This window comes from Nilaparvata lugens, chromosome 3 (genome assembly GCF_014356525.2).
Source record: "Nilaparvata lugens isolate BPH chromosome 3, ASM1435652v1, whole genome shotgun sequence".
Classification (NCBI taxonomy): Eukaryota; Metazoa; Arthropoda; class Insecta; order Hemiptera; family Delphacidae; genus Nilaparvata; species Nilaparvata lugens.
The window spans coordinates 7635237-7661635 of NC_052506.1; the positions used below are offsets into that span (position 1 = coordinate 7635237).

General features: G+C 35.0%; 1 protein-coding gene across 1 annotated transcript in view; it reads left to right on the forward strand.

The window, feature by feature from the left end:
• LOC111057459 (coatomer subunit beta'-like) overlaps positions 1-26399 on the forward strand; it is a 51639-nt gene that overhangs the window by 14638 nt on the left and 10602 nt on the right. Inside the window, 9 exon segments of the mRNA XM_039425455.1 lie at positions 2513-2711; positions 5624-5786; positions 11224-11457; positions 14414-14613; positions 18874-19156; positions 22882-22913; positions 22916-23007; positions 24520-24754; positions 25769-25925. Coding sequence (XP_039281389.1) covers positions 2513-2711; positions 5624-5786; positions 11224-11457; positions 14414-14613; positions 18874-19156; positions 22882-22913; positions 22916-23007; positions 24520-24754; positions 25769-25925 — 1595 coding nt within the window.

The following is a 26399-nucleotide window of genomic DNA, read 5'->3' on the forward strand; positions in this document are numbered from 1 at the left end:
CTATAGAATATTATCCATAATCAATCAGCTGACAAGTGGAATCATATGATTATGGGCATACAAGAAAAATCCACTAAGTCCATAAAAGAACATTTTTCAGGAAATCAATTTATAATTTCTAACATCAATCATGATTTCCTTGAAGTGATTTTTCACAAAACAGTTACGTGCGAGGAGCTTGGTTGTCGGGTTCGGTGACAACAACCAAGCTCCTTGCACGCTAGCGTCAACTAGTCTCCCCAACAGTAAATCCCCTACTGGTTCAGAGGAGACTAGTTGTCGGGACCGTAGACGACAACTAAGCTCCTCGGACGCTGACGACAACTAGTCTCCCCGTCAGTAAAGCTCCTCTCTCAGGAGCTCAGTTGACGCCGTCAGTAAATCCCCTCGAATGTGGTTTTAAAAGGAGCTTTACTGTCAGGGAGACTAGTTGGCGCGTTCCCGTAACAACAGGTTTAAAGCTAATGCACTGATAAATCAATAATTCCTTTTATATTAATTCATTTCTAATATAATTCATGGTATATTCAATTTAATTCAATTTCCATTTTTTTTGTAGATGATATGCTGATCAAACTGTGGAATTGGGACAAACAGTGGGCCTGTCAACAAGTCTTTGAAGGTCACACTCACTACGTCATGCAAATCGTCGTCAACCCAAAGGACAACAATACATTTGCCAGCGCTTCTCTCGATAGAACTGTCAAGGTAATAATAATTGTCAATTCTATACTTCTAGATCTAGATCATATCCTCACTATATTACTCCAGTATCATATGAAAATGAAACATCGATTCTATTGTTAGTGAATAGCCTATCACATTCTCCTTACAGATGATTTACTTGAGTTCAGTTAAGGTCCAATTCATTAAGTGGCGTTTACATTAGTCAAGTTTACTTGAATTTAAGTTTTGTGTGAAATGAATGTATATTGCAAATTTTAAGTCAAGTTCTCGAAAACAGAAACTTGAATATACTATACCCTTCTTCAAGTTTTGTTGATTCAAGTAGATGTGGAACATTTTTGACTTTTGGATTCGACTTGAATCTTGAAGATAGTATCGAACCTTCAAATGGGAAAATGACATAACAATAGTTAACAGTCAATGTATAATGTATAAAAGCAACTAAATAGAAAAAACTTAATGTGAAATACGTGCGCAAAGTTCCTCTGCTGCACTCAAGAAGCCATTCCGCCCTCGCCTACGGCTCGGGCGTAAACGTTTCTTTCGGTGCAGCAAACTGTCACTTTGCGCACTAGTTGCACAAATAACTATTGCGTTGCCATGTTGCAAATCTGGAGTGCAGAAAAATTTTTCCCGCACTAGAGCGGAAAAGTGATTCTTTGCGTTCTGTAATCAGTGCAGCAATGGCCACTTTTCAACGTAACTGTAGGAAAAATGAATAATACATTTCGATTGAATAAATAGAATTGGCACAGCTAGCAAAGCGAACTTGTGCGTTAGCTGTGAGTTCATTTTCGATATATATATATATATATATATATATATATATATATATATATATATATATATATATATATATATATATTTTTTCCTACAGTTACGTTGAAAAGTGGCCATTCCTGCACTGATTACAGAACGCAAAGAATCACTTTTCCGCTCTAGTGCGGGAAAAATTTTTCTGCACTCCAGATTTGCAACATGGCAACGCAAAATACTTAGTAGGTTATATGGAGCAACAGTGCAGTAAAATCAAAATGAAGTTGGTAACAATGACTGGGCTGCTATAGTGAGCAGAGGTGCAACGAAGCATAACGCGCAAATTATTAATTATATATTATAACCAACGACAACGAGGACTTTAGGATTTTAGGATTAAGGTTTTTATCAATAATAAAATTACACAGAAAAACATTTGATGGATTTCAGGCAATTTTACCCATAATTACCCTCTTCTCATATTCAATGGTAACTGTAGGAAAAACTTAATGTGAAATACGTGCGCAAAGTTCCTCTGCTGCACTCAAGAAGCCATTCCGCCCTCGCCTACGGCTCGGGCGTAAACGTTTCTTTCGGTGCAGCAAACTGTCACTTTGCGCACTAGTTGCACAAATAACTATAAACTTCTTGCAAAATGATAAAACTACAAGCAATAAGATTAGCATAAAGAAAATAAAAATATAAAAGCAAAAACAAAAATTAGATATTCCATCCGGCTACAAACCAAAACAACAAAATGAACTATCAATAAAACGCCAATATTCTGACAAACAATCATTGCTCGATACCACGTGATATTATCAATGACATAACTGATTGACAACAGTATCGTTATTGTAAACAACCTGTTCTTTGACCTGTCAAAGGAGCAATGACCTTTGACCTGTCGAAACAATAGGTTCTGATTTATTTGTTGTTGTTCAATATTCTTTTTTATAATTACTTTTCTGAATACTGTACTCAATATTTTTGACGTGTCATATACTATCAAGCTTTGCTTGATTCTTGTAGTGTTGTATGACGAAAATTAAACTAAACTAAACTGCAGGTTTGGCAACTGGGATCTCCCACTCCTAACTTCACCCTTGAAGGGCATGAGAAAGGCGTGAACTGTGTGGACTACTACCACGGAGGTGACAAGCCCTACCTCATCTCTGGTGCTGACGATCGCATGGTCAAAATCTGGGACTACCAGAACAAGACCTGTGTGCAGACTCTCGAAGGCCATGCTCAAAATATATCTGCAGGTAGGGGGTTCAAATTATCTCATCTTCTACGTGATGATGATAATTCAAGAATTCGAATTACAACACTCTTTAGTGAGATGTAGTTAATTTTGTTAATAGTTGAACACAATAGATTTAGTTAATTTTGTTAATAGTTGAACACAATAGATGTAGTTAATTTTGTTAATAGTTGAACACAATAGAGTAGTTAATTTTGTTAATAGTTGATCACAATAGATGTCTTGTTTAACTTGGATTTCTCGTTTTCATATTTTCGCCACACTGCACAGAAAGCAGCTGTTTTCCAGTCCCTACGTAGATCTGAAAGACCTTGTTTGCAGACGACTCTCGTCTGACTTAAGAAACAGGTTTCTTTTCCGGTCTAGGCCGGAAAGAGTACTCTTTCCAGCCGCTAACATGGAAGTCCGTAGTTAATAAGTCATCAGATCGGACGAGTGTCAACTTTCTTCATCTGAAGCCGCCATTATTTCAGTTCGAATTTCGAATCAAACTAATTCAGCATTCGCTTCGCAACCATTTTTATTCAATTATTTATTGTTGATTAGCGCATTCCGAATTTTCAAAAATGCTTGAAGATGAAATCCTGACTGCAAATCGTCTACCACTAAAATCAAGAGATGGGTACGATAACGAGTATTCTTTATTTATTTTGTCAGCAATACATGTAGTGTGGTGAAAAATATCATTCGCATCATGGGCAAAAATGTTTTTCCGGCTCTCAATCTTTGAAAACCGATTTCGAGCCGTAAAAATCTCATTTTCTGCTCTAGGTGCGAAATATACTATTCCTGAAAACATCTTGTTCCATCCTAATAAAATGGAACAAGAATCAAGTTTGTTTTTCTGGTCCTTCAAAATCATTTCCTTAATATGTGAATATTTCCTATTCTAGTGATAATAATGTGAAATATGTTTGGTTTTGAAGCATCTAAATTTATAAATATCTACTTTGTGAAAATAATTAAGGACTGAACATTTTGTGAAGTGAACAACTACTAGACTTTCTATTTCGGACTATGTGTAACCTTATCTAAATTTGAGAGAGGAATAGCACAAGGTTACATTATTTTTCTCTTCCTATCATTTGAATGGTGTAATTATTGTATGAATCAATGAAGAATAATGAACACCTGAACATGATCCTATTTCATAATTGAGAATTTGAATAAATCGTAAAAATGTATACAAATACGCAAAATCAGTAGTACCATTTTATGTGATAACACACTTTAAATATGATTTTATGATAGTTGATTATGGGATAAATACCCAAAACCGGTCGTGTCATCAACAAATAAAAGGATACTAATGATTCTATAGTATAAAATCATCAAATTACCCTGTACAAATGAATGATAAATATGCAAATACAATATAAAATTCTCATTATTCAGTGAATTATACTTAGAATCACTAGTAGATACCCTTTTATGTGATGACATGACACTTTGAATATGATCATTATGATTCTGTGATGAATGATTATGGAATGAATACCCGAAACCGGTCGTGTCGATCAAAAAATGAAAGGATACTAGTGATTCATTATTATAAAACGTATAGTTTTCTGTATAATCTGTAGAGATGAATGTGAAATATACACATGAAATTATCATTAGTCAGTGCATAAAACTTCACAAAATATGTAGTCTGATAATGAAGAATGAGTACCTATATTATATAGGTACTAGCAGGTAACCAGTGCTCTGCAAGGGTACAATTAGAAAAAAACTTGACAATCTGAAAACTTGACCTACTGGAATCTTGAAGAATTTAAAATACACCTATAACCATCCTCGGTAAATTGAGACTTTATTTGCAAAATGTCAAGTTAATCAGTCCAGTAGTTCAGACTTGATGATGCGTCACAAATCAAAACGTGAATTTCCTATCCTGTACATGTATAAGTCAATCCTTTCATTTATTATACACCGTGATTCAAAAAGAATACCACAACTTTGAAAATTGATAACTCTGCAAAGAATAAACGGAGAGTAAAGCACTATCTGTCATTGATTAGAGGAAGCTCTGAAGTTTTTTTTAGTTGCTTATTTAGTCCCATTGGCACTCACCTGTCCGTGCCTATTTGAATGAAAACCATCCGAGGCAATGGATCGGCTGCTAAGCAGCTCGAGACAGAGCACTTCATCACTGGCTTCCAAGACGCCCTGAGCTCACCCCCTGCGATTTTTTTCTGTGGGGGTACGTTAAAGATAAAGTGTATCGACCTCCTCTACCAGCTCAAACAAGAAATAACAGCAGCTATACAAACTGTTACGCCCTGAGGGTGTGAAACGAGTTCGAGTATCGTATTGATATCACTCGAGTGTCTGGAGGGGGTCACATTGAACATTTGTGAACTTGTTTTCTAGTGGGGAAGAACTTATTTTAATACTCTCCATTTTGATTTACAACCCAAGTTTCTATTATGTTTCCTTGATTAAATACAGATTTTCAAAGTTGTGGTATTCTTTCTGAATCACGGTGTATATAGATTGCAAGAGTATCAAAGTAAGCTAGTTGTCAAACATCAGTGATTTGGCATCAATACAAAATGGCATCTCTTTTACAAATAATATTGGATAATTATTTTTTTTTCTGTCAAAAAATTGAGTAGCCCCATTTCAGCTTCATGAAGTTACACTTTATAATAATCAGAATGTTTAAAATCTTTCTTGATAGGACCTTTTCTGTTGTATAAAATATTCCTCACCTGAGTCTAGAAGTTTGATTTAACATTGAGTTAGAAGCTACAATTATTCACCAGATAAAATATTATTTCCTAAACTTATGCACTACCTTGACTTGCATTAAGGAACTCATTATTCAAGTTTGTAAAACCTTTTGTTATTTAGTTGATGAAAGAATATCTGTTTCTCATCTCTGTAATTCTTTATTTTCTTTGTCAACAGTTAGTTTCCATCCTGAGCTGCCGATAGTTCTGACCGGCTCAGAAGACGGCACGGTGCGTATTTGGCACTCGGGCACCTACAGGCTGGAGTCCTCGCTGAATTATGGCCTCGAAAGAGTGTGGACCATTTGCTGCATGCGAGGATCCAACAATGTTGCTCTTGGGTGAGTCTGGAGTTTTTTTTTGTAGACTGCAAAAGTAATTTCAACAATTGATAATTATCAAACATCAATTATGATGTAGTCGTTAGGGTCATGTCAGAGGCCCTGAAATCGATCAGTTGCGACCTGAAAACTCTGACACCAGACCTCAGCCAGCCAGGTCACACGATATTATTATTATTATTATTATTATATTATTATTATTATTATTATTATTATTTTATTATTATTATTTATTATTATTATTTATTATAATTATAAACTCGTTTATCAATTAATAATTATTATTGAATAATTATCAATAACTATCCGAATTTAATTCTGTAAATCACCCCGAAGACTTCTGCTACTGCAAGTATCGACAACAGGGTAAACAGCTAGATGGAAATTCGATGAGCGCTAATATTAATTCGATTCCCCGGGTGGACAAATAAGTTTTTAATATTAACGCTCATCGAATTTCCTTCTAGCTGTTTACCCTGCAGTCGCAGGGTATTGCTACTGGGTATGAATTATTTGCAGTAGCAGAAGTCTTCGGGGTGATTTACAGCATTCAATTTGGATTTTCGTTTAAAAATTATTAATTAATTATCATTTGAATAATTGCAATATCTCAGTAATTTCTATCTGTAGATTTCAACAATTCCCAACTATTTTTCCTCTCCATTGATTAATTTCAAAATTCTGAGTGATCCAGTTCGTATCAGTACTTGAACAACTAATTGTTGTTGTTACTGACTTAAGTATCAGGATATTGACTGATATCACAATTCTCACTGTATTCAGCCCATACATTTCCTTCAGCTCAAATGATAGATCCTGGTATTTTCTGAGTTTCTCGCCTCTGGTCGTCTGAGCATTCTCAGAAGATGTTAATATTATCCTATTATATTAAGCAAGCAATTTCTGTAATGTCTGTTTATGTTCAACGGATCTCGAAAACGGCTCTAACGATTTTCACCAAATTTGTACATTTTTTTTTTCAATTCAATTCAATTTATTTCCACATGAAATTACAAATTTGTAAATATAGTTAAGTTACAATAAAGCAATAAATATAAAGATAAATTACTTTACTATTTTATTTGAACTTGCAACATTATTGAAAAGTGGAATCCCCCAAGAATACTATACATCTGTGAATGGGGGAGAGTTCCTATGAGCAAGAATATAACAAAAAGTAAATTAAGTTTGAATAGTTATAAGCAAAATATATACATTCATAATACTAAGTTAACCTAACTTATATGCTAGTATGATAGAGTGCAATCTACAGACTATTGCACTTCCCTACCACTGTTTTTGTGACCATTTGTGAAGAGTGCTTAAATGGAAAGAAAGAGCTAAAAAAAAACATAGTAGGTTTATGATATAAAAATTCGATTTCACTAGGTCTCATACCTGGGAAAACTCGCTGAAGGACATAAAAAGGATACCAATTATTCATCCTTGGAAAAACATATGATAGTTTCGTCGTCTGTCGATAACAGAAGATGTGAGTGCCTGTGTGGGAGAGAGACAGAATTATTTCCAGCTGTGTAATCAATCAGCGAGAAATTTTATCTAGCTAGACAATTTAATCAACTTGATCAACATAATCTGATTTGTTGATATGTCATGATAATCCTTCTAAACTAGAGTATATCATATCTTTCAAAGTTGATCATAATTTGACAATTTTAAGTGATTAGTGAGTGCTTTTTTGTTATTCAATTTGGTTTGTAAATAATCTAAATTAGAACTTTTTTGTTTTCAAATGTTTGAACTGAAAATTGAACCTGAATTCAAGTGTATGGAACATAACCTACTTTCTGGACTAATTATAGTGTATAAATCAAAACTCGGAGAAGACACAGTTTTGGGCTGTGACTGAGTCCTTCCCCAATCATTTTAAAAAATTGTGTTCGGTTTATCAAAAGTCAATAAATAAATAACGAGCGAAGCTCGGTTCCCCGTTATTTATTATTAATAATAATATTAATTTTGGATGATTTGGTGTTGTTTAGCTACGACGAAGGCAGCATAATGGTGAAAGTGGGTCGCGAGGAGCCGGCCATCTCGATGGATGTGAACGGTGAGAAGATAGTGTGGGCGCGCCACTCGGAGATACAGCAGGTCAACCTCAAGGCCATGCCGGAGGGCGTCGAAATCAAAGATGGCGAACGACTGCCGGTCGCCGTCAAGGATATGGGCAGCTGTGAATATATCCGCAGACCATCGCTCATAATCCCAACGGCAGGTAGGTTGTCATCCATTGTCATTCATAATACTGTATCTAATGAACGAGTAGCTCTGTGAACAGTAGACCTCGCGCAGTTATAAACCACAGCCTCCTCTTATTGAATAGAATGACTTGTTTATTTTTTTGACGTGGCGAAGTTTCGACAATAATGTCCACTCTACCACTTAAACACGTCGTTAGCAAACAATACAATAAAAATATGCAGAGATAACAAAAAAATTGAAGCAAGAAATGACAATAAAATGTAATATGAGAGATCAATATTGAATAATAATAAAAGTCTTGAAAAAATAATATATTATATTATAGATTTATAATATACTTACTCTTTAAGTATGTTGATAACTAGTAGGTAACCCGTGCTTCGCAAGGGTCTATTTTAAAACTGCAAAATGAAAACTTGACGTAATAACAAATTTGAAATTTGAAAATAGGCCTAAACCATCCTCGGTTAATGAAGAATCTTCATGCAAAATTTCAAATCAATCAGTCCAGTAGTTGAGACGTGATGATGTGTCAAACATAATTTTCCTACATCACGAATGCTACAAACGAAGGCCAATGATAGGCTTACAGCATGAAGACTATGTCCATTTCAATTGTACTGGTGGCAAAATTTTACATTAAAAATAATTATTTGATAAAATCCAAGTTCAATTGTAATGAAAACAAATTCCTTCAAAAAATAATTGATAATACGTTTCGAGGGAAAAAATTAAGAACAAAAAAATTGGGAAGCATCGGGATTCGAACCCAGGAACCATCGCTCCGTAAGCTAGCGTTTTACCGTTGTGCTACACTGCTGTTCGAAAATGTTGGTCTTGTAACAGCATTATAACCTCCTCATAAAAAAACACACTTTGGGCTATGGAACTTTATGAATTTGAACATTAATTCTGAAAAATCTAGAAGGAAAATTCGAATTTGGGCTTCCAGGTGCACGACATTGATATTTTTAGAATCTATGTTAAAAATTTGGAGATCTAAATCATTCCCGGTTGTCGGTTTGGCATTTCTCTTAATGTTTAAATGTTTATATGTTGTGCATTTACGGCGAAACGCGGTAATAGATTTCCATGAAATTTTACATGTATGTTCCTTTTTTAATTGCGCGTTGACGTATATACAAGGTTTTTCGAAATTATGCATTTTAAGGATAACATAAAAGGAAAAAGGAGCCTCCTTCATACGCCAATATTAGAGTAAATCAGACTAAAGAATTATTCATCATAAATCAGCTGACAAGTGATTACACAGATGTGTGGAGAAGCCAGTCTATTGCTGTATTTCCAAAAGGTCTATAGTTTCAATCAGGTACTTGTGGATGAGAATACTGCGTGAGGTCTACTGTTCATAGAACTACTAGTACTCTCCATCAGAGTAAATCCTGTCTGTATGTCGTGTCGGCGAGATATCGGTGTGAAAACGGCTAATGGCTGTTGGGGTTGGTGTGTCAAAAATGTAAACATCAATAGCTAATCTCCTTCAAGACATACTGGCAACAGGTCAGCCCGAGTTCAAAGCAGAGAAATGTCGAGAGAAAATACTATGTTATTTTAGTTATTAATTGCATGCAATTTATAATTCATTTAACAGTGCATGAAAATTGCATTCAATGAGGCATGCAATTAATAGTCCACACAGCAGCTGATTTTTTACCAAGTTACATTGAGATATTGAATTGCATGCGTCATGGCATGGCAAATTCACTCGACAGCTGATTTATGATGAATAATTCTATAGTCTCATTTTTACTCTAATATTGGCGTATGAAGGAGGCTCCTTTTCCTTTTATATTATCCTTGAAATTCAAAATTTCCAAAAACCTTGTATAGCCTATACGTCGACGCGCAATTTAAAAAAGGAGCATACCTGTCAAATTTCATGAAAATCTATTGCTGCGTTTCGCCGTAAATGCGCAACATTTAAACATAAAGAGAAATGCAAATTCGTCGACTTGAATCTTAGACCTCACTTCGCTCGTTCAATGGATTTATTTATTTGTAAATAAAAATATAAGAGCTTTACAAAATTAAGAATATGCTTCTAAACTAGAGCAAATACATATCCTAGAAATAGTAGGATATTAGATGTGCGAAACTTATATGATAATAAATAGTAGTTGATTGTCGATTGTGTTACCATATTTCTACATGGAATGTTATAGAGATTATACACAATATCGGGAACCGAGCCACGCTCTGGAGTACAAACGCATAAAACATTCATCACGAAAGAAGTATTATAATAACATTCATAGTTCATACAGAAATGTTCTATCTAATCACAGTAAATTGAGATTAATTCCCAGAGGAATGCAAAAATTTCCCTCACAAAGGCCTGGTTGCACAAAAGCCTTTTAAATTTTAATCCTGATTAATTTCACGTGAACCAAGAGAAAAGAGAAGACCATTTCTAAAAGATGGATCTACTGGAATTAATCAGGATTGAAAATAACCTGGTTTTTTTGCAACCGGCAATAAGTACCTGATTGAATGATTACAAAAGTTCAACAGCTGAGTCATAATTTTGACACAGTCCCACACACATGAACTCGCTCACACACTCACTTCCAAAGACCTTAAAGAGATATAGACCCACAATGCCTATGCCTTCCCAATGATAGCTCTTACTTGAAATTGAAGGCCGCCATTGGGGTATTTTAGCACGAGATATTATATCTATATATTTGTAATACTATAGAGTACAAAGGCATTCGTATCTAATAATCTTATAGGTTGCCCCCTCAATGGCAGATTTCAATTCCAAGTACGACACTAGCGCTGCATGTGAGTCTATGCATCTTTAAGGTCTTTTCTCACTTCTATCATCAACAGACGACGAAATAATTATTATTCAAGTTATATTTAGCAAGCAATTTTTGTTTGTATGATGGATCTCAAAAACGATTATAACGGCATTGGTAGAATTCAGGTTATAAATATTTTACTAAAATAATCTGATCATTTAATTCCCGTAGCGAAGCACGGGTACCCTGATAGTAGTGTATAAATCAAAATTCGGAGAAGACACAGTTTTGGGCTGTGACTGAGTCCTTCCCCAATCATTTTAAAAAATTGTGTTCGGTTTATCAAAAGTCAATAAATAAATAACGAGCGAAGCTCGATGCCCCGATATTTATTATTAATAATAATAATATTAATGTTGAATAATTTTGGTTGATTTGGTGTTGTTTAGCTACGACGAAGGCAGCATAATGGTGAAAGTGGGTCGCGAGGAGCCGGCCATCTCGATGGACGTGAATGGTGAGAAGATAGTGTGGGCGCGCCACTCGGAGATACAGCAGGTCAACCTCAAGGCCATGCCGGAGGGCGTCGAAATCAAAGATGGCGAACGACTGCCGGTCGCCGTCAAGGATATGGGCAGCTGTGAAATATATCCGCAGACCATCGCTCATAATCCCAACGGCAGGTAGGTTGTCATCCATTGTTATTCATAATGCTGTATCTAATGAATGAATTTATTTATTTGCAAGTAAAAATATAAGAAAGCTTTACAAAAAATCTGGTGTGGCACACTCACACAACTTTCCTTGCCGCTATGAAAATTGATCACCTGACGCTAGTGTTCACGCGCATCTCAAGTCTACTATTCAAAGATTTGAACCAGCTGGTGACAGGGCAATAACGCTGGAGACACACGAGGTCTGCTATCTCTTCATAGTGAATCATTTAATAGAATCAACAGTTTGCAATTGGATAATAACATTTTCTCGAATTTCGAGCTTATTCTTAATTTTAGGTGAAAATGTTACTGAACATAATTGTAGAGATTCTCATGCTCAATCTTTTCCACTCGAAATTTTTTGTTTAAATTGTATCTGAAGCCTGATAATTGAGAATCTAAAATCAAACTTTGCATAGATGGGGTGGAGATCCTGAAATTTTTACAGATATGGCACTTAAGGCAGTTGATAGAACTTATCAATGACTATTTTAGGTATAAATTTTATCATACTATTTACATTTTTTATTTAGTTATAAATACCTATGGTGATAGGACAAGGAAAGTAATATTAAGAATATGCTTCTGCGCTAAACTAGAGCAAATACATAACTGTAGGATATCAGATGTGCGAAACATATGATAATAAATAGTAGTATTATGTTGATTGTGTCACCATATTTCTACATGGAATGTTATAGAGATTATACACATAAAATATTCAATCTTGTTCTTTACTGAATTTCAATACTAAATATTCTTCAATAACTTGAATACATTAAAATACAGGAACTGCTAATTATTCCTTCCATCTGTAATAATTAATCACTTGAGCCTATAATCCTTATATTTGTTACCTCAGTTGTATTTGATATGCAGAATATCATTTTTCTTCTACCCATGTGGTGATAACTTTCACCCACCACCACCTAGTCCTCCACCTTCATCCTTTACCACACATAACCTTGACGTTAGAGTAAATTCATACAGTCTGATGATGACCAACAACAGGTCGAAACGATCGTCACTACCAATGTAAGTGCATTTTCACTCTATAAGTGTTTTTTAAAATTCAAGTTGAAATTGCCGTTTTCTTATTAACAGTGCTCTGTAAACTTAGATGAGGAGTAGTTTAGGATTGCCGGCCAGGATCGCCGAGTTGACTAAGGCGTTGCACCCTTCAGCCTGGTCGCGGGTTCAAATCCCACCGAATCCCATTGGCTTGGACGTTCAATCATCTCATAAATCACCCTACCAATATCAATTGGGCCCGCCGCAAAGTAAACCCACGCTAATCCACGAAAAGCAACCCACGCCGTTGGATGTTTTGTAAACCAATATCGAGGCACCGAGCTTTGCTCGTTATTTATTTATTGATAAACAGAACTTAATTCTTTAAAATTATTGGGGAAGGACTAACAGGCACAGCCCAAAACTGTTTCTTCCCCGAATTTTGATTTATACACTAAATATTCCAAAAAGTAGGGTATTTTCCATACACTTGAATTCAGGTGAAATTTTCAGTCCAAATATTTGAAAACATAAAATTTCTAATTTAGATTGTTTACATACCAAATTGAATAACAAAATAACGCTCACTAATCACTTAGAACTGTAAAATAATGATTAACTTTGATTATTATGATATATATCATCTCATGTCAACAAATCAGATTACTTATTTTGATCGAGTCAATTAAAATTTCTAGATTTCTCGCGAGATACGGTAAGCTAATTGATTAGACAGCTGATCTCCCACACAGGCACACGCATCTTCTGTTATCAATAGACGACGAAATCATAATCTGTTTTTCCAAGGATGAAATATCCTTTTCATGTCCTTCAGCAAGCTTTCCCAGGGATGAGACCTAGGGCAATCGAATTTTGATATCATAAACCTACTATATTCCAAATTTCGTGAAAATCGTTTAAGCCGTTCTCGAGATCCGTTGAACATAAATAAACATATAACCAGATAGCCAGATAACCAGATTTAAAAATAGAAGAATAGAAAAATATAAACAGATATACAGAAATTGCTCGCTTAATGCACAACATTTCAAACCAGAATCCACAACCACAACACCAGATACAGGAATCTTCTCCAGTGGTGCAAGGAAGGCACTATACCAGAGACATTTCAATCATTCAGCACCAAAATTATATAATCTACTTCCTGCAAACTTTAAACAGATTAATCATCCTAGAAAGTTCAAAACAATAGTACACAATTGGTTGATGAGCAAAGGAAGACAGAACATAGAAAACATTATTTCAAATAACAACTAACCACCTAATGACTTACTAAACACTAACTAATTAATAATACGCACAAAAAAACTAACAAAACCCTACTCTAGAACATGGTACGCCATAGTGGAGTGGGTCAATTTCCACACAGAAAAAACTAAACAAGTAAAAGACACATTAAACGAATTTTTTGTAACTAACTACTGTATGTAATATTGTTATTTATCTAATATTTTGTGTAATTGATGTTGTAGTTTTAGTTTTTTTGGGAAATAAACATTTATTTCTTTAATATAATAGGATTGCTATAGAATTATTCATAATCAATCAGCTGGCAAGTGGATTATTCATTGCATGTATTATTATCATTACACAGATGTCTGGAGAAGCCTAGCAATGGTTCACCAAACATCCCACGGCGTGGGTTGCTTTTTGTGGGTTAGCGTGGGTCTACTTTGCGGCGGGCCTTACCCACGCACAAGCAAAAAAAGCTCATGAGGGCATCATCCACAATAAAAAAAAATTAAAACTCATTTTTCACCCGCACAAGTCTTGTATCCATTTAAGCATCGTACTCAGGAAAGTATATATATTTTATATTACTCATATTTAATGTATCGCTTGAACAGAATATTTCGAATGAATTAATAAATCTGGTTACTTCGGTTTTCAGATTCCTAGTCGTTTGTGGAGATGGGGAGTACATAATTCACACATCAATGGTGCTAAGAAATAAGGCGTTTGGCTCAGCTCAAGAGTTCATCTGGGGCCAGGACTCGTCCGAGTATGCTATCAGAGAAGGAACATCCACTGTCAAAGTATTCAAAAACTTCAAGGAAAAGAAATCATTCAAGCCAGAATTTGGTGCTGAGAGTAAGTATAATATATTATAATAGCAATAAAAAAGTTTCAAACTCATTTTGAAACGATTCTCACCAAATTCAGAACATAGTAGGATTATAATATAAAGATTCGATTGCACTAGGTCTCATCCCTGGGAAAACTCACTGAAGGACATTAAAAGGATAATTATTATTCATCCTTGGAAAAACAGCTGATAATAATTATTTTGTCGTGTGTTGATGATGGAAGTGAGTGAGCGAGTTCATGCACTACCTACTGTTTACGGAGGTAGTGGTTCATGTGTGTGGGACTGTGTCAAAATTATGACTCAGCTGTTGAACTTTTTTAATCATTCAATCAGGTACTTAGTGCCGGTTGCAAAAAAGCCGGGTTATTTTCAATCCTGATTAATTTCAGTAGATCCATCTTTTTTAAATGGTCTTTTCTGATTTGGTTCACTTGAAGTTAATCAGGATTAATATTTAACCGGCTTTTTTGCAACTGGGCCTTTGTGAGGGAAATTTTATGCATCCCTCTGGGAATTAATCTCAATTTACTGTGATTAGATACAGTAATGTTCATTTTACTGTGAACATTTGTGTATAAATGTTATTATAATTTCTTTTTTCGTAATAATTTGTTAATGCTTTTGTACTCCAGAGAGAAGCTCGGTCCCCGATATTATACTTAGAGAGTAAGAGTATATTGTAATATCATAATGATTATCGTCATGTTATATAATATATACTCGTAAATATATACTAGTAGTTCTATGAACAGTATACCTCACGCAGTTTTCTCATCCACAAGTATCTGATGTCACCTGTTCTAGTTGATTCAGTTGAATCATAATTTACTCTTAAAAACTGTTATTTGTTTTCTCCAACATAAAAAACTCACTTATGTTAATAAACTCAGTTCACGTTTGAATTTGTATCCCATATGATAATTTATCCAGTTCCGTGATAATCTTTCCATCTGATAAAAATATTACTCAATTATTTTTTCCAATCAAGAATATTATGATTTCTTCAGCACTATTTGGTTCATTTAATCATTTTTTATTTTATTTTCAATCGCCTATTAAATTTGTTATTCAAATGTGAGAATATTGATACTGATGGACACGCATCATAAAAAATATTGAAACCCTACCTTATAGAAATAGACACGGCCAGACCAATCGGCCAATCTGTCTAATGCATGCAATAAATAATCCACTTGTTAGCTGATTGATTCTGATTGATATGAATGATTCTATAGTCTGATTGATCCTATCTTCAAAGTAGATGATGTATATAGTGATATCAGAGTATGGAGGAATTCCTTTACTTTTCATATTATCCTTAAAATGCAAAATTTCAAAAAAACCTTGTGTATACATTGACGCGCAGTTGAAAAAGTAATATTCCTGTCACCTCATCGAATTCTATCAACGCTTTTGGCCGTAATCGCGTTACATACATACAGACAAAAAGAAAATCAGAGTTAAAAAATAGACCTCACTACGTTCGGTCAATTATTATAGATTGCTTTGTTTGAGACACTACATTAATTATTATTATACATCCTCAGAACTAAAATGGAAAATCTCCTCATACATAGCAAAACAAATTTAAATAGCTTATATAGGAAATGATTAAATGATGGTAGATGATATATATAAAAATAAAACAACAAATTCTCTTCTGCTCTGTTATACTAAGTAAGATATGTATTCTAAGAATAGAATTGAGATTTACAAACAGATTTGAGAAATAAATCAAAATTAGTCTTCATTTTGTCTCCCTAATAAGTAGTGTCGAAGATACTGTCTAAAAGTTTTGAAAGTGAAAGAATAATAACAAATTGGTATACATTGGGATGCTCCAGAAACTTCAAGCAACAGACGGTTTAAAAGTCTAGGACCATAATACGCTGCATGAGCACTGGCAGCCGCTGTTCTACAAGGTGGCTCTAGCAAAAATCTCTCAGATTGTCTACGAGTAACATAGCCGCCATGAGGGGCTATAGGGAATCTATTGGGCCACGAATAGACAAAACTAGCTAGGTCAAGATCATACAAGTGCTCAATACTGAGAACATTAAATTCTTTATAGAGCAAATTTGTTGGATATCTAACCGGTTTTTTCAAGCATATTTTAATAATTTTCTTATACAATACTATAAGAGGCTTAAGAACGGTAACACCACAACCACCCCAGCCAATTATACCATATCGCACAACTGACTGCACAAGCGCAAAGAAAACCATTTTAATTTGAACATAAATATGAAATATGGTCTCTCCATTTCAAATGCTTATCAATGATTATTCCCAAGTATTTGGTGCTGTTCTTAAATATTATTATAGGACATAGACAACTATTATCATCGCATCCAGTTTCATGAAAAGCCAAACTCCCCTGGTTATCTGGCTGACCTGCTGAGGTCAAAGAAAATGACACTGCAGTAGTTTTTGCTATATTTAAACTAACTAAGTTGAAATCTAACCAGTTTTTTATAACTTTCAAACCCTCATTAGCTCTACAAAAAACATCTTCCCATTTTGATGCACAGAAAATAGCAACAGTGTCATCAGCAAAAGAAAACAAAGAACAGCTCTCAAGCTCTATCTTGAGTAAGTCATTAATGTAAATCAAAAATAATATTGGACCCAGAACAGTTCCCTGTGGCACACCCATCGTAATTTCTAATTCTGAGCTCATTATACCATTAACACCAACCACCTGTGATCTACAACTGAGATAGCTTTTGAAGAAACCCAAAGCAACACCTCTAATTCCAATACCTTCTAACTTCCTAAATAAAATATTGTGGTCCACTGTATCAAAAGCCTTCTGGAGATCTAAAAACACAGCTATACATTTTTCTTCCCTGTCCAGTGTTTCAATAATTCTCTTAGTAACATTATATACAGCATCAGAAGTACTTACACCCTTACGAAAACCAAATTGGCAATTAGATAAAATTTCATATTTTTCCAAGAATTCGACCAAACGAGTCTTAACACATTTCTCAATCACCTTTGACAAACATGAAAGCAGAGAAATTGGGCGATAGTTCCCTGGATCACTTTTGTTACCATTCTTATGCAAAGGAATAACAGTGGCCTTTTTCAACTCGTCGGGGAAAACACCATTCAAAAAGCATAAATTTATTACATGAGCCAGAGGAACTGAAATTATGCGAGAATTTGAACTCAGACATTTAGAAAAAATTCCATCAAATCCTGGTGCTACCCCTTTCTTCAAGTTTTTAATACACATATCAATTTCCTCTGCTATGACAGGAAAAAAGAAAAACGAATTACAAAACAATCTATTAGTTTTTTTCCCTAAAAATCTTGTCCTTTACCTTAGTAATTTTTTCAGAAATTCTTCTACCAACACTCACAAAATGTTCATTAAGCTCCTCTGCTATTTCATTTACTTGATAAGATCTCAAAATGCGATTATCCTTGGTAACCAACTCTTTAATAGAACAATTAGTTTTACAAGGGGTATCTGTTGCTTCATTCACAACCTTCCATACAGCCCTTAGATTATTTCCACATTCAACTAATTTATTCTTGAAATACTGTTCCTTTAGAGTTCGCAATGCCGACTTCAGTGTTCGATTATATGATTTAAAACAATCCATCAGCTGTACATTAAATGGTTGTTTACGAACCTTAAGAGACATTTTGTCTCTTCGCCTCATACATCGAAGAATACCATTAGTCACCCAAGGTTTGATTTTCTTTGTATTATTACTAATCCTTCTCCTAACAGTTTTTGCAGAGTCAAATAATGAACGAAGTCTATCATAAAACAAAGAGAAAGCTAGTCTGGGATCGTTCTCCTGAAGAACATCGTTCCATGTTTCTGTTTTAATTTTTGATTGAAAAACATCTTCATTAAATAATAAAGCCTGAACATCCTGGGAATCAGATTCAACATCTCTGCCATATGACAACCGGCTCTTACGTTCTACACAACACATCACTGCATTGTGATCTGTGATTGCACAATTATATATAGCTGATTTGAATAGACAATGCTTACTTTTCAAAAAGATCTGATCGATACACGATTCACTTGAAACAGTACATCTAGTACTGCCATAGAGATAATTTATAAAGCCATACAGTAGTATAAAAATGGGAAGTCTGGGACACGTAGTGTAAATAACAAAATAAACAAGTCATTCTATTCTATTAGAGGAGGATGTGGTTTATAACTGTACGAGGTCTACTGTTCACGGAACTACTAGTATATCATTTGTGTCATAATATTCTCTTGTTGGTAGGCATATTCGGCGGCTACCTGCTGGGAGTTTGCTCGTTGTCTGGACTGGCGCTGTACGACTGGGAGACCCTGGAGCTGGTGCGTCGCATCGAGATCCAGCCAAAGCACGTGTACTGGTCGGAGAGTGGGGAGCTGGTGGCGCTGGCCACTGATGACTCCTACTTCGTGCTCCGCTACGACGCACAGGCCGTGCTCGCTGCACGCGACGCCGGTGACGACGCTGTCACGCCGGATGGCGTCGAGGATGCATTCGAGGTAAACGCTGTCTCATTTAAACTGCATAAGTAACCATGCATTTTTCATTAATCCTTGTAGCCATTCATTTCTGCAATCTCCTCGGGGTTCATTTAAGCATTTCAAGGGATGTCTGACTCTAATGTCAAATAACACAGTCTCTAAAGATCTCAGCTCAAATACCTTGAAAGTGACTCATGCGAAGGAGCTGTGGTCATCTGAAAAAATAGATAATATATTTTATTTCTAAAAAACAAGAGAAGAACAAAATAAACACACAGCTTGTTCAAGTATAAGAAAACCAACTACTTATACCCTGATAATGATAATGACACAATTATAATGAAGTATAATAAATAAAGGAAATTCATCACTTAAATATGAAAAGAGAACTAATAATACTGATAAATCTCCTTTCTTCACCTACACTCTAGACTCTGGAAATAGTCAACCATGCAAGTGATAAAAATCACGTCCGCATGATGGATTACAGTTAGAGAGCAATGCAGTTAGACAATTCAGTGAAGAAAACAGAGACAGAGAAAGCTGGCTGATACAAATTCAACAAAGAAAATATATGAAAAATCCTTCTAATAATGAGAAAAAATGTTAAAAACAAAGTTCCACATATTCACTTGTATGGGCTACTTTATTAAAATTAATAAAAACAATATGAAAACATGTAGTACCATTTTTATTTGAAATATTTAAAAACTTTGAAACATTTCAACGACTAGTTTCGGCCTATTTTGGTCATTTTAAAATGTAACGAAATACACGTTTTCATATTGTTTTCATTAATTTTGCATATTCAATGTTTCTCCAGTTTCCAACTCTGCTTATTATCATTCTTCTAATCACCCAGCCTTCTTGACGGATGTTTTATAACCATCCTACAGTCTCAGTCTCATTGTCTTATCAGCTATGGATCACTTATAATGTGAACATATTAATATTAGTTTTTAAAAATAAGCTATTCATTACTTTCTATTCTTAGCCATAATTTTCCTCCTCTTACAAGTCTAAAAACGCATTCCAACTCTTCAAATATCTTGGAAGACAGTAATAATTATTAGTTCTTTTTATTGAAAAAATAATATTTTTCGCCACACTGCACAGAAAGCAGCTGTTTTCCAGTCCCTACGTAGATCTGAAAGACCTTGTTTGCAGACGACTCTCGTCTGACGTAAGAAACAGATTTCTTTCCGGCCTAGGCCGGAAAGAGTACTCTTTCCAGCCGCTAACATGGAAGTCCGTAGTTAATAAGTCATCAGATCGGGCGAGTGTCAACTTTCTTCATCTGAAGCCGCCATTATTTCAGTTCGAATTTCGAATCAAACTAATTCAGCATTTGCTTCGCAACCATTTTTATTCAATTATTTATTGTTGATTAGCGCATTCCGAATTTTCAAAAATGCTTGAAGATGACGACGCCCGTGATATTCCAAGTGAAATTTTGAAAGAATCTGAAATCCTGACTGCAAATCTTCTACCACTAAAATCAAGAGATAGGTACGATAACGAGTATTCTTTATTTTGTATTCTTCATTTATTTTGTCAGCAATACCTGTAGTGTGGCGAAAAATATCGTTCGCACCACGGGCAAAAATGTTTTTCCAGCTCTCAATCTTTTCTAGTCCTCGGCCTACGGCCTCAGACTTGAAAACCGATTTCGAGCCGGAAAAATCTCAATTTCTGCTCTAGGTGCGAAATATACTAATTCAGAACCTTATCCAGGACAGTAGTTTTTATTAGCCCATAGCCATAATTTTCCTCCTCTTACAAGTCTAAAAACGCATTCCAACTTGTCACCTGGTCATATGGGACATATATATGAATCATATATTTATCTAATATTGATCAGGATTTTAGAGTTTTAATTTAGAAAAGTTTAATGAACGGTGTTTTTGCCTTTGAACAATTTGTGTCATCGACAGAAAGATTGTTTATTTCATTTGTTATCAAATTATTGTAGCTTCTCTTTTGTTTTTGATAACAAACGTGCTCGCTTGTGCGACTGATAAAAATATGTATTTGAAATGGCTTCATGTTTGGCATTGACTGAGTTATATATTAATACCCAAAATTTTACTTTTGTGTGTGTGAGCTCGTTCGTTGGGACTGTGAGTAAAGTCCGGCTGTTCTGGTGAAGGGGATAGATTTTGTTCTTGTTTTATAATACAGTTTTCCTGTCACAGTTCGGGCAGTTTAAAGAGAATTGTATTATTGAATAGGAAGGGATCTGAACCCACTTCATTAGATCAGTTTTTTTTTATTTTTCATTAATAATTAACGTCGCGTTCAACCAGTGGATGCCAAATTGGGAAGCCATTATCATAAAGGTAGGTGACTACTGAGTCATTGTTTTAAATTTTCCATAACCACAACAAAATGAATCTTCACTAGCAGCAAAGCGAGTAGCCCTTGAAAAATTCATCTGTTTATTATTATTTCGTTATTTTCTAATTATAATTCTAATTTTGTACAAATAATTTATTGTTTTGTTTTAATTATCAAAAACCTATACGATCATTTCTTGTTTTTCATTTTCCCACCCTTACATACTCGGTGTAGGCAGATCGAGCTTACAAACTCTATTCAAGTATCTTGGAAGACAGTAATTATTAGTCCATTGTATTGAAAAACTAATATTTTTCAGGTCCTCCTTGATAAAATAATCATTCAATGTAAATTTATACAAAAATGTATATTTTTCCATAATTTGATTCAAAAATTTGGTACCATAACTGAGAACAGATTTTTATATTTATACAAACCTGAAATGGCGGCTAATTTAATAAGCTGTGATACACCAATCTGAATTTCAAAATAACAAATTAAGTTATTTGGTAGGTATTCTATTCCAATTTCTTTTTAAAATAATAGAAAAATATAAATCCTATTCAAAATATAGAAATAATTCTGAAATAACCTTTCAATATTATTTATACCGGTACGATTAGGTCTAACCAGGACCTCCTAAATCGTATTTATTAGGAGGTCCTGTCTAACCTATACGTGTAGGCTAACTGAAGCATGAATGAAGTCTTGGATGGTTTGTTATCAACTTTTAAAATGTCTTTTCAGTCAGGTATTTTAATTTGTGTTCCTCATACGGTAATGTCTAAAAATCATTTCATTGTTTCAAAAATACATTTTAAATCAATTATACGGCTTTTCTACTAAAGTATTTTGATAGAATGAAGAAAAAAATGGCGGTTGAGAATTGTTTGTTTACTTTTGTACAGTCTCTGTCAAAAATAAAAATAAAATATTCCGGCAAACAGACAACATTGCAAAGCTAGAGAGAGATAGCGCTAGGTGTTTTGTTGTATGATGGAAAAGGACAGCAACAGTATTGTCAATCGTACACTGCCATTATAACGTGGACCTCAGTATAGTAGAATTCCTTATTAAGAAGAAGAAAAAGATTGGTTTATAAATTTGCAAAATACCATAATTCGTTTTTCAATTGTACTGTATGTATTTCTCAATATTTGGAATACAAAAGTAAAAGGGAAAGAAATTTCTAGTTGATGTCAGAACAGAATAGAGTTGCAGGCGATTGTTTATCAAGCATCAATACCTGTGAAGTGTACCTCAGAAAACTTAACTAATCTTGTTATCTAACTAAAACTTAACCAATTCGGTTTTCATTGCAATCCTGTTTGTAAATAGATGTCAGCGTCTGTCGATAACTGTAGTTCAATGTTCTAAATTTACAATATCACTTGAATTGTTGAAAATTGTTTTAATATTTTGTTATGTTTTGCAGTTTACTGTTGTCAGTATTAGAATACCAGACTGCTGTATGAGGTCTGACTTTGAGACAGCCGATAGAGTATTGCCCACTGTACCAGCTCAGTACAGGACAAGAGTTGCACACTTCCTCGAAAAACAGGTAACAAGCGGTGAAAACTTACTAAAAATTATTATTCCTCCACCTACTGTCTAAAGTACTTACTTTACTCCCTGAAACATAATACTAAAGTATCACTTTTTCGCTCTCGGTAGTAAAAAACAGAAAAACTCCCTAGGGAGGAAAAATGACTCTATTTAAATAACATGGGAAGCATCTCTATTTTAAAAACTTACATTGTAATAGGATAGAAGGTCTAAGCTCAGATGAGGAAGCATATAGAGTAGTCATTAAACCAACTAAATTCAATACCTCAACCAGACATTTGATCAATATAATATGAAATTTATGTTTGTATGGCTAAAATTATTACAAACTTCATATCACTATACTAAAAAAATGTATAATTTTTTTTATTCTATGTTATTCAAAATACCAGCCAACGAATATTCCTCATTAACTAATCAAATTTGAAACGGGAACTTCATCATAGCTGTAGTTGTGGCGGCCATTGTTGTTACAACTTTTGCCGACAGATAGCGCTGTCGGTGGAGTTTTGTGATTACAAGCCAGCTGTTTCTGTTTAATTTTTAGATTATGTTGTAACACATTGTTTGGCCGAATATGGTCGTCCATTGGAACCGTATTCAACCGATCCGTTCGGCCGTTGGATCGGACGAATCTGCCGGCCGTTGATTCGGCCGAATATGGTCGTCTATTGGAACTGTTTACGTCAGTCTAGTTCAGTAGTTGGCTGGTTGCCAATTATTGAATTAACTACTAACATAGCCACCAAAATTTTTCATAAACAATGATTATATTGAGATTATGAAAATTTAACAAATATTTACTAAATTAGTTATTCATACTAATATTACCTTCAGATCCTATTTCTTCAGCAATCTTTGTCCACAGATTCCTTTGAACATCACGACGATTATATCTTTTGTCTCTTATATCCCACAATGAAACATGCTCTTGAAACAAACTTATCAACTTTTCATTGTCCATAGTTACAACTTGGAAACATTACATAGTTACAGTAGAAACATAACCTATTTTTTGGACATTTTATTAGTTTATCAAAATTTGGGAACGTAATAGATTTGGGCCAAGCCTGTTGTTCCTTCCTAATCATATTTATATGATTTGTGATTCTGTCCACGAATTAATAAATAAATAAACTTTATAAAACAGAACAACTTCAAAAAAAAACATTAACAAGACTGTGAAACAATTTTAGGTTAGAAAAACTTTGTTGTCTCAGCTCGACTAGTTAGTTCGGCCGGATAGAGCCGGAAAATCCCATTCAATTCGGATCGAAAAATTGATCGGCCGGAGACGGCCGTATGAACCTGTTGCAATGGACGAGCATCTACTCCTTTCTTTGTTGGGGGATCGTTCGGTTGCGTTCCGTAGTTTTCGGTGGATTCTAGTTCGGACGTAAACGGTTCTAGTGGACGGCCCACCTTAAACTAACAGAACATACATTTTTTACAAACATACATTCGTAAACGTGTTGCTAAACATGTTTTTGTCTGTTATTGTTGACAGGGCTTCAAGCAGCAGGCGCTAGCTGTGTCGACAGACGCCGAGCACCGGTTCGAGCTAGCTCTTCAGCTGGGCGAGCTGGCGGTGGCACTAGGGCTGGCCAAGGAGGCCGCCAGCCAGCAGAAGTGGCGCCAGCTGGCCGAGCTGGCCACTGCTAAGGGCGAGCTCACACTCGCGCAGGAGTGTCTGCACCAGGCGCAGGACTATGGCGGCCTGTTGCTGTTGGCCACCTCGTCAGGTGAGTCACTTCGACAAGATCTCAGTTCATCAAGTACCTATTGGTCTGGAACAGTTTAAGCTCATCAGTTCTCAGTTCATCTAGTACCTATTGGTATAGATAATACTTGTATAAGAAGATATCCATGATATAGGTCGATTATGTTCCAAATTTCACTGTTAACTCGAGCCGACTACTGTCGACTATAGCATAGAGAAACAATAGCGTAAGTAGATATCCCATGGTATAGGGCTTTTATGTCGCAACTTTTAGCCGATTACTGTCGATTATTGTCGATTTTTACTGTTTTGACCGGGTAAGAGTGTATGAACGGCACAATATGAGAGACTACCAGCGTCATAAAGCTTCATGGGAAAAAACTACGTGAACTATCGGCTTGAGATAACAGTAAAAGTTACGACATAAACGCCCTATACCATGCGATATCTACTTATGCTATTGTTTCTCTATGATTATAATCTGTTTGGCCGGTCGAGAGGTGCCAAAGGAATTTCAGGTGGGCCGTCCACTAGAACCGTTTTCGTTCCAACTAGCATCTGCCGAAAACTACCGAACTGCCGAATAACTAATTTAGTGGATATCTGTTTATTCAATTTTCAAAATCTCAATATAATCATTGTTTATGAAAAATTTGGTGGCTATGATAGTAGTTAATTTAATAATTGGCAACTAGACTGACGTAAACGGTTCCAATGGACGACCATATTTTGCCGAATTAACGGCCGGCAGATTCGTCCGATCTAACGGCTGGCAGATTCGTCCGATCCAACGGCTGAACGAATCGGTTGAATACAGTTCCAGTGGACGGTTACCCTAAAAGGAATTTGTTTCAGTTTGATGTGAAGTGAGAGATAGCAAATGTTTCTTTGGTCACTATAGTGAGATAAATTATTATTAAATTTGAAATAGAATCAGTTTTGCATCACACCTCTTGAATATTTTTTTTACTTCAATCATAATATCATTAGATGGCATGATGTTACAGTATGTAATTAGACTATTTCTAATCAACAGGCAACGCTGAGATGGTTCAAAAATTGGGTGAAAGTGCCGACGCAAATGGAAAGAACAACGTGGCTTTTCTCTCCTACATGCTTCTCGGTGATCTGGAGAAGTGCCTGGATATTCTTATCACCACCGATCGATTGCCTGAGGCTGCTTTCTTTGCCAGGTTCGTTATGGAATAGAATAGAATTGTCTATTTCAACAAGATACTCATAAAATACAATTATTGTCACACTTTTTTAATATAGGTACTATTCCTATCTAGTCATGAGACTAATGAGCAAATTTCATCGAACCTAACTACTAAAATTTGGTAGTAAGTATTTTACTAAATATGTAAGCACGATGTGGATTCACCAATTATGTAAGCAGGGAAAAAGAACTATGGTAACTTTTGTGAGGGGAAAAACTATTAAAACAAAAAGAACAGAATAACTAGAACTTTAATGAGTCTTTAACATATTTACATTTGAACAAAACAATATTAGTTTGATTATAAAAACATTATTGATCTAAATTAATGGGGAAAACACTCGCTTGCTGCTAATGATGATTCAATCTTTGTGCTTATGAAAATTTAAGAACAATGATTCAGTAGTCACCTACCTTTTTGAAATAAAAAGGTACCTAAAAGACAGAT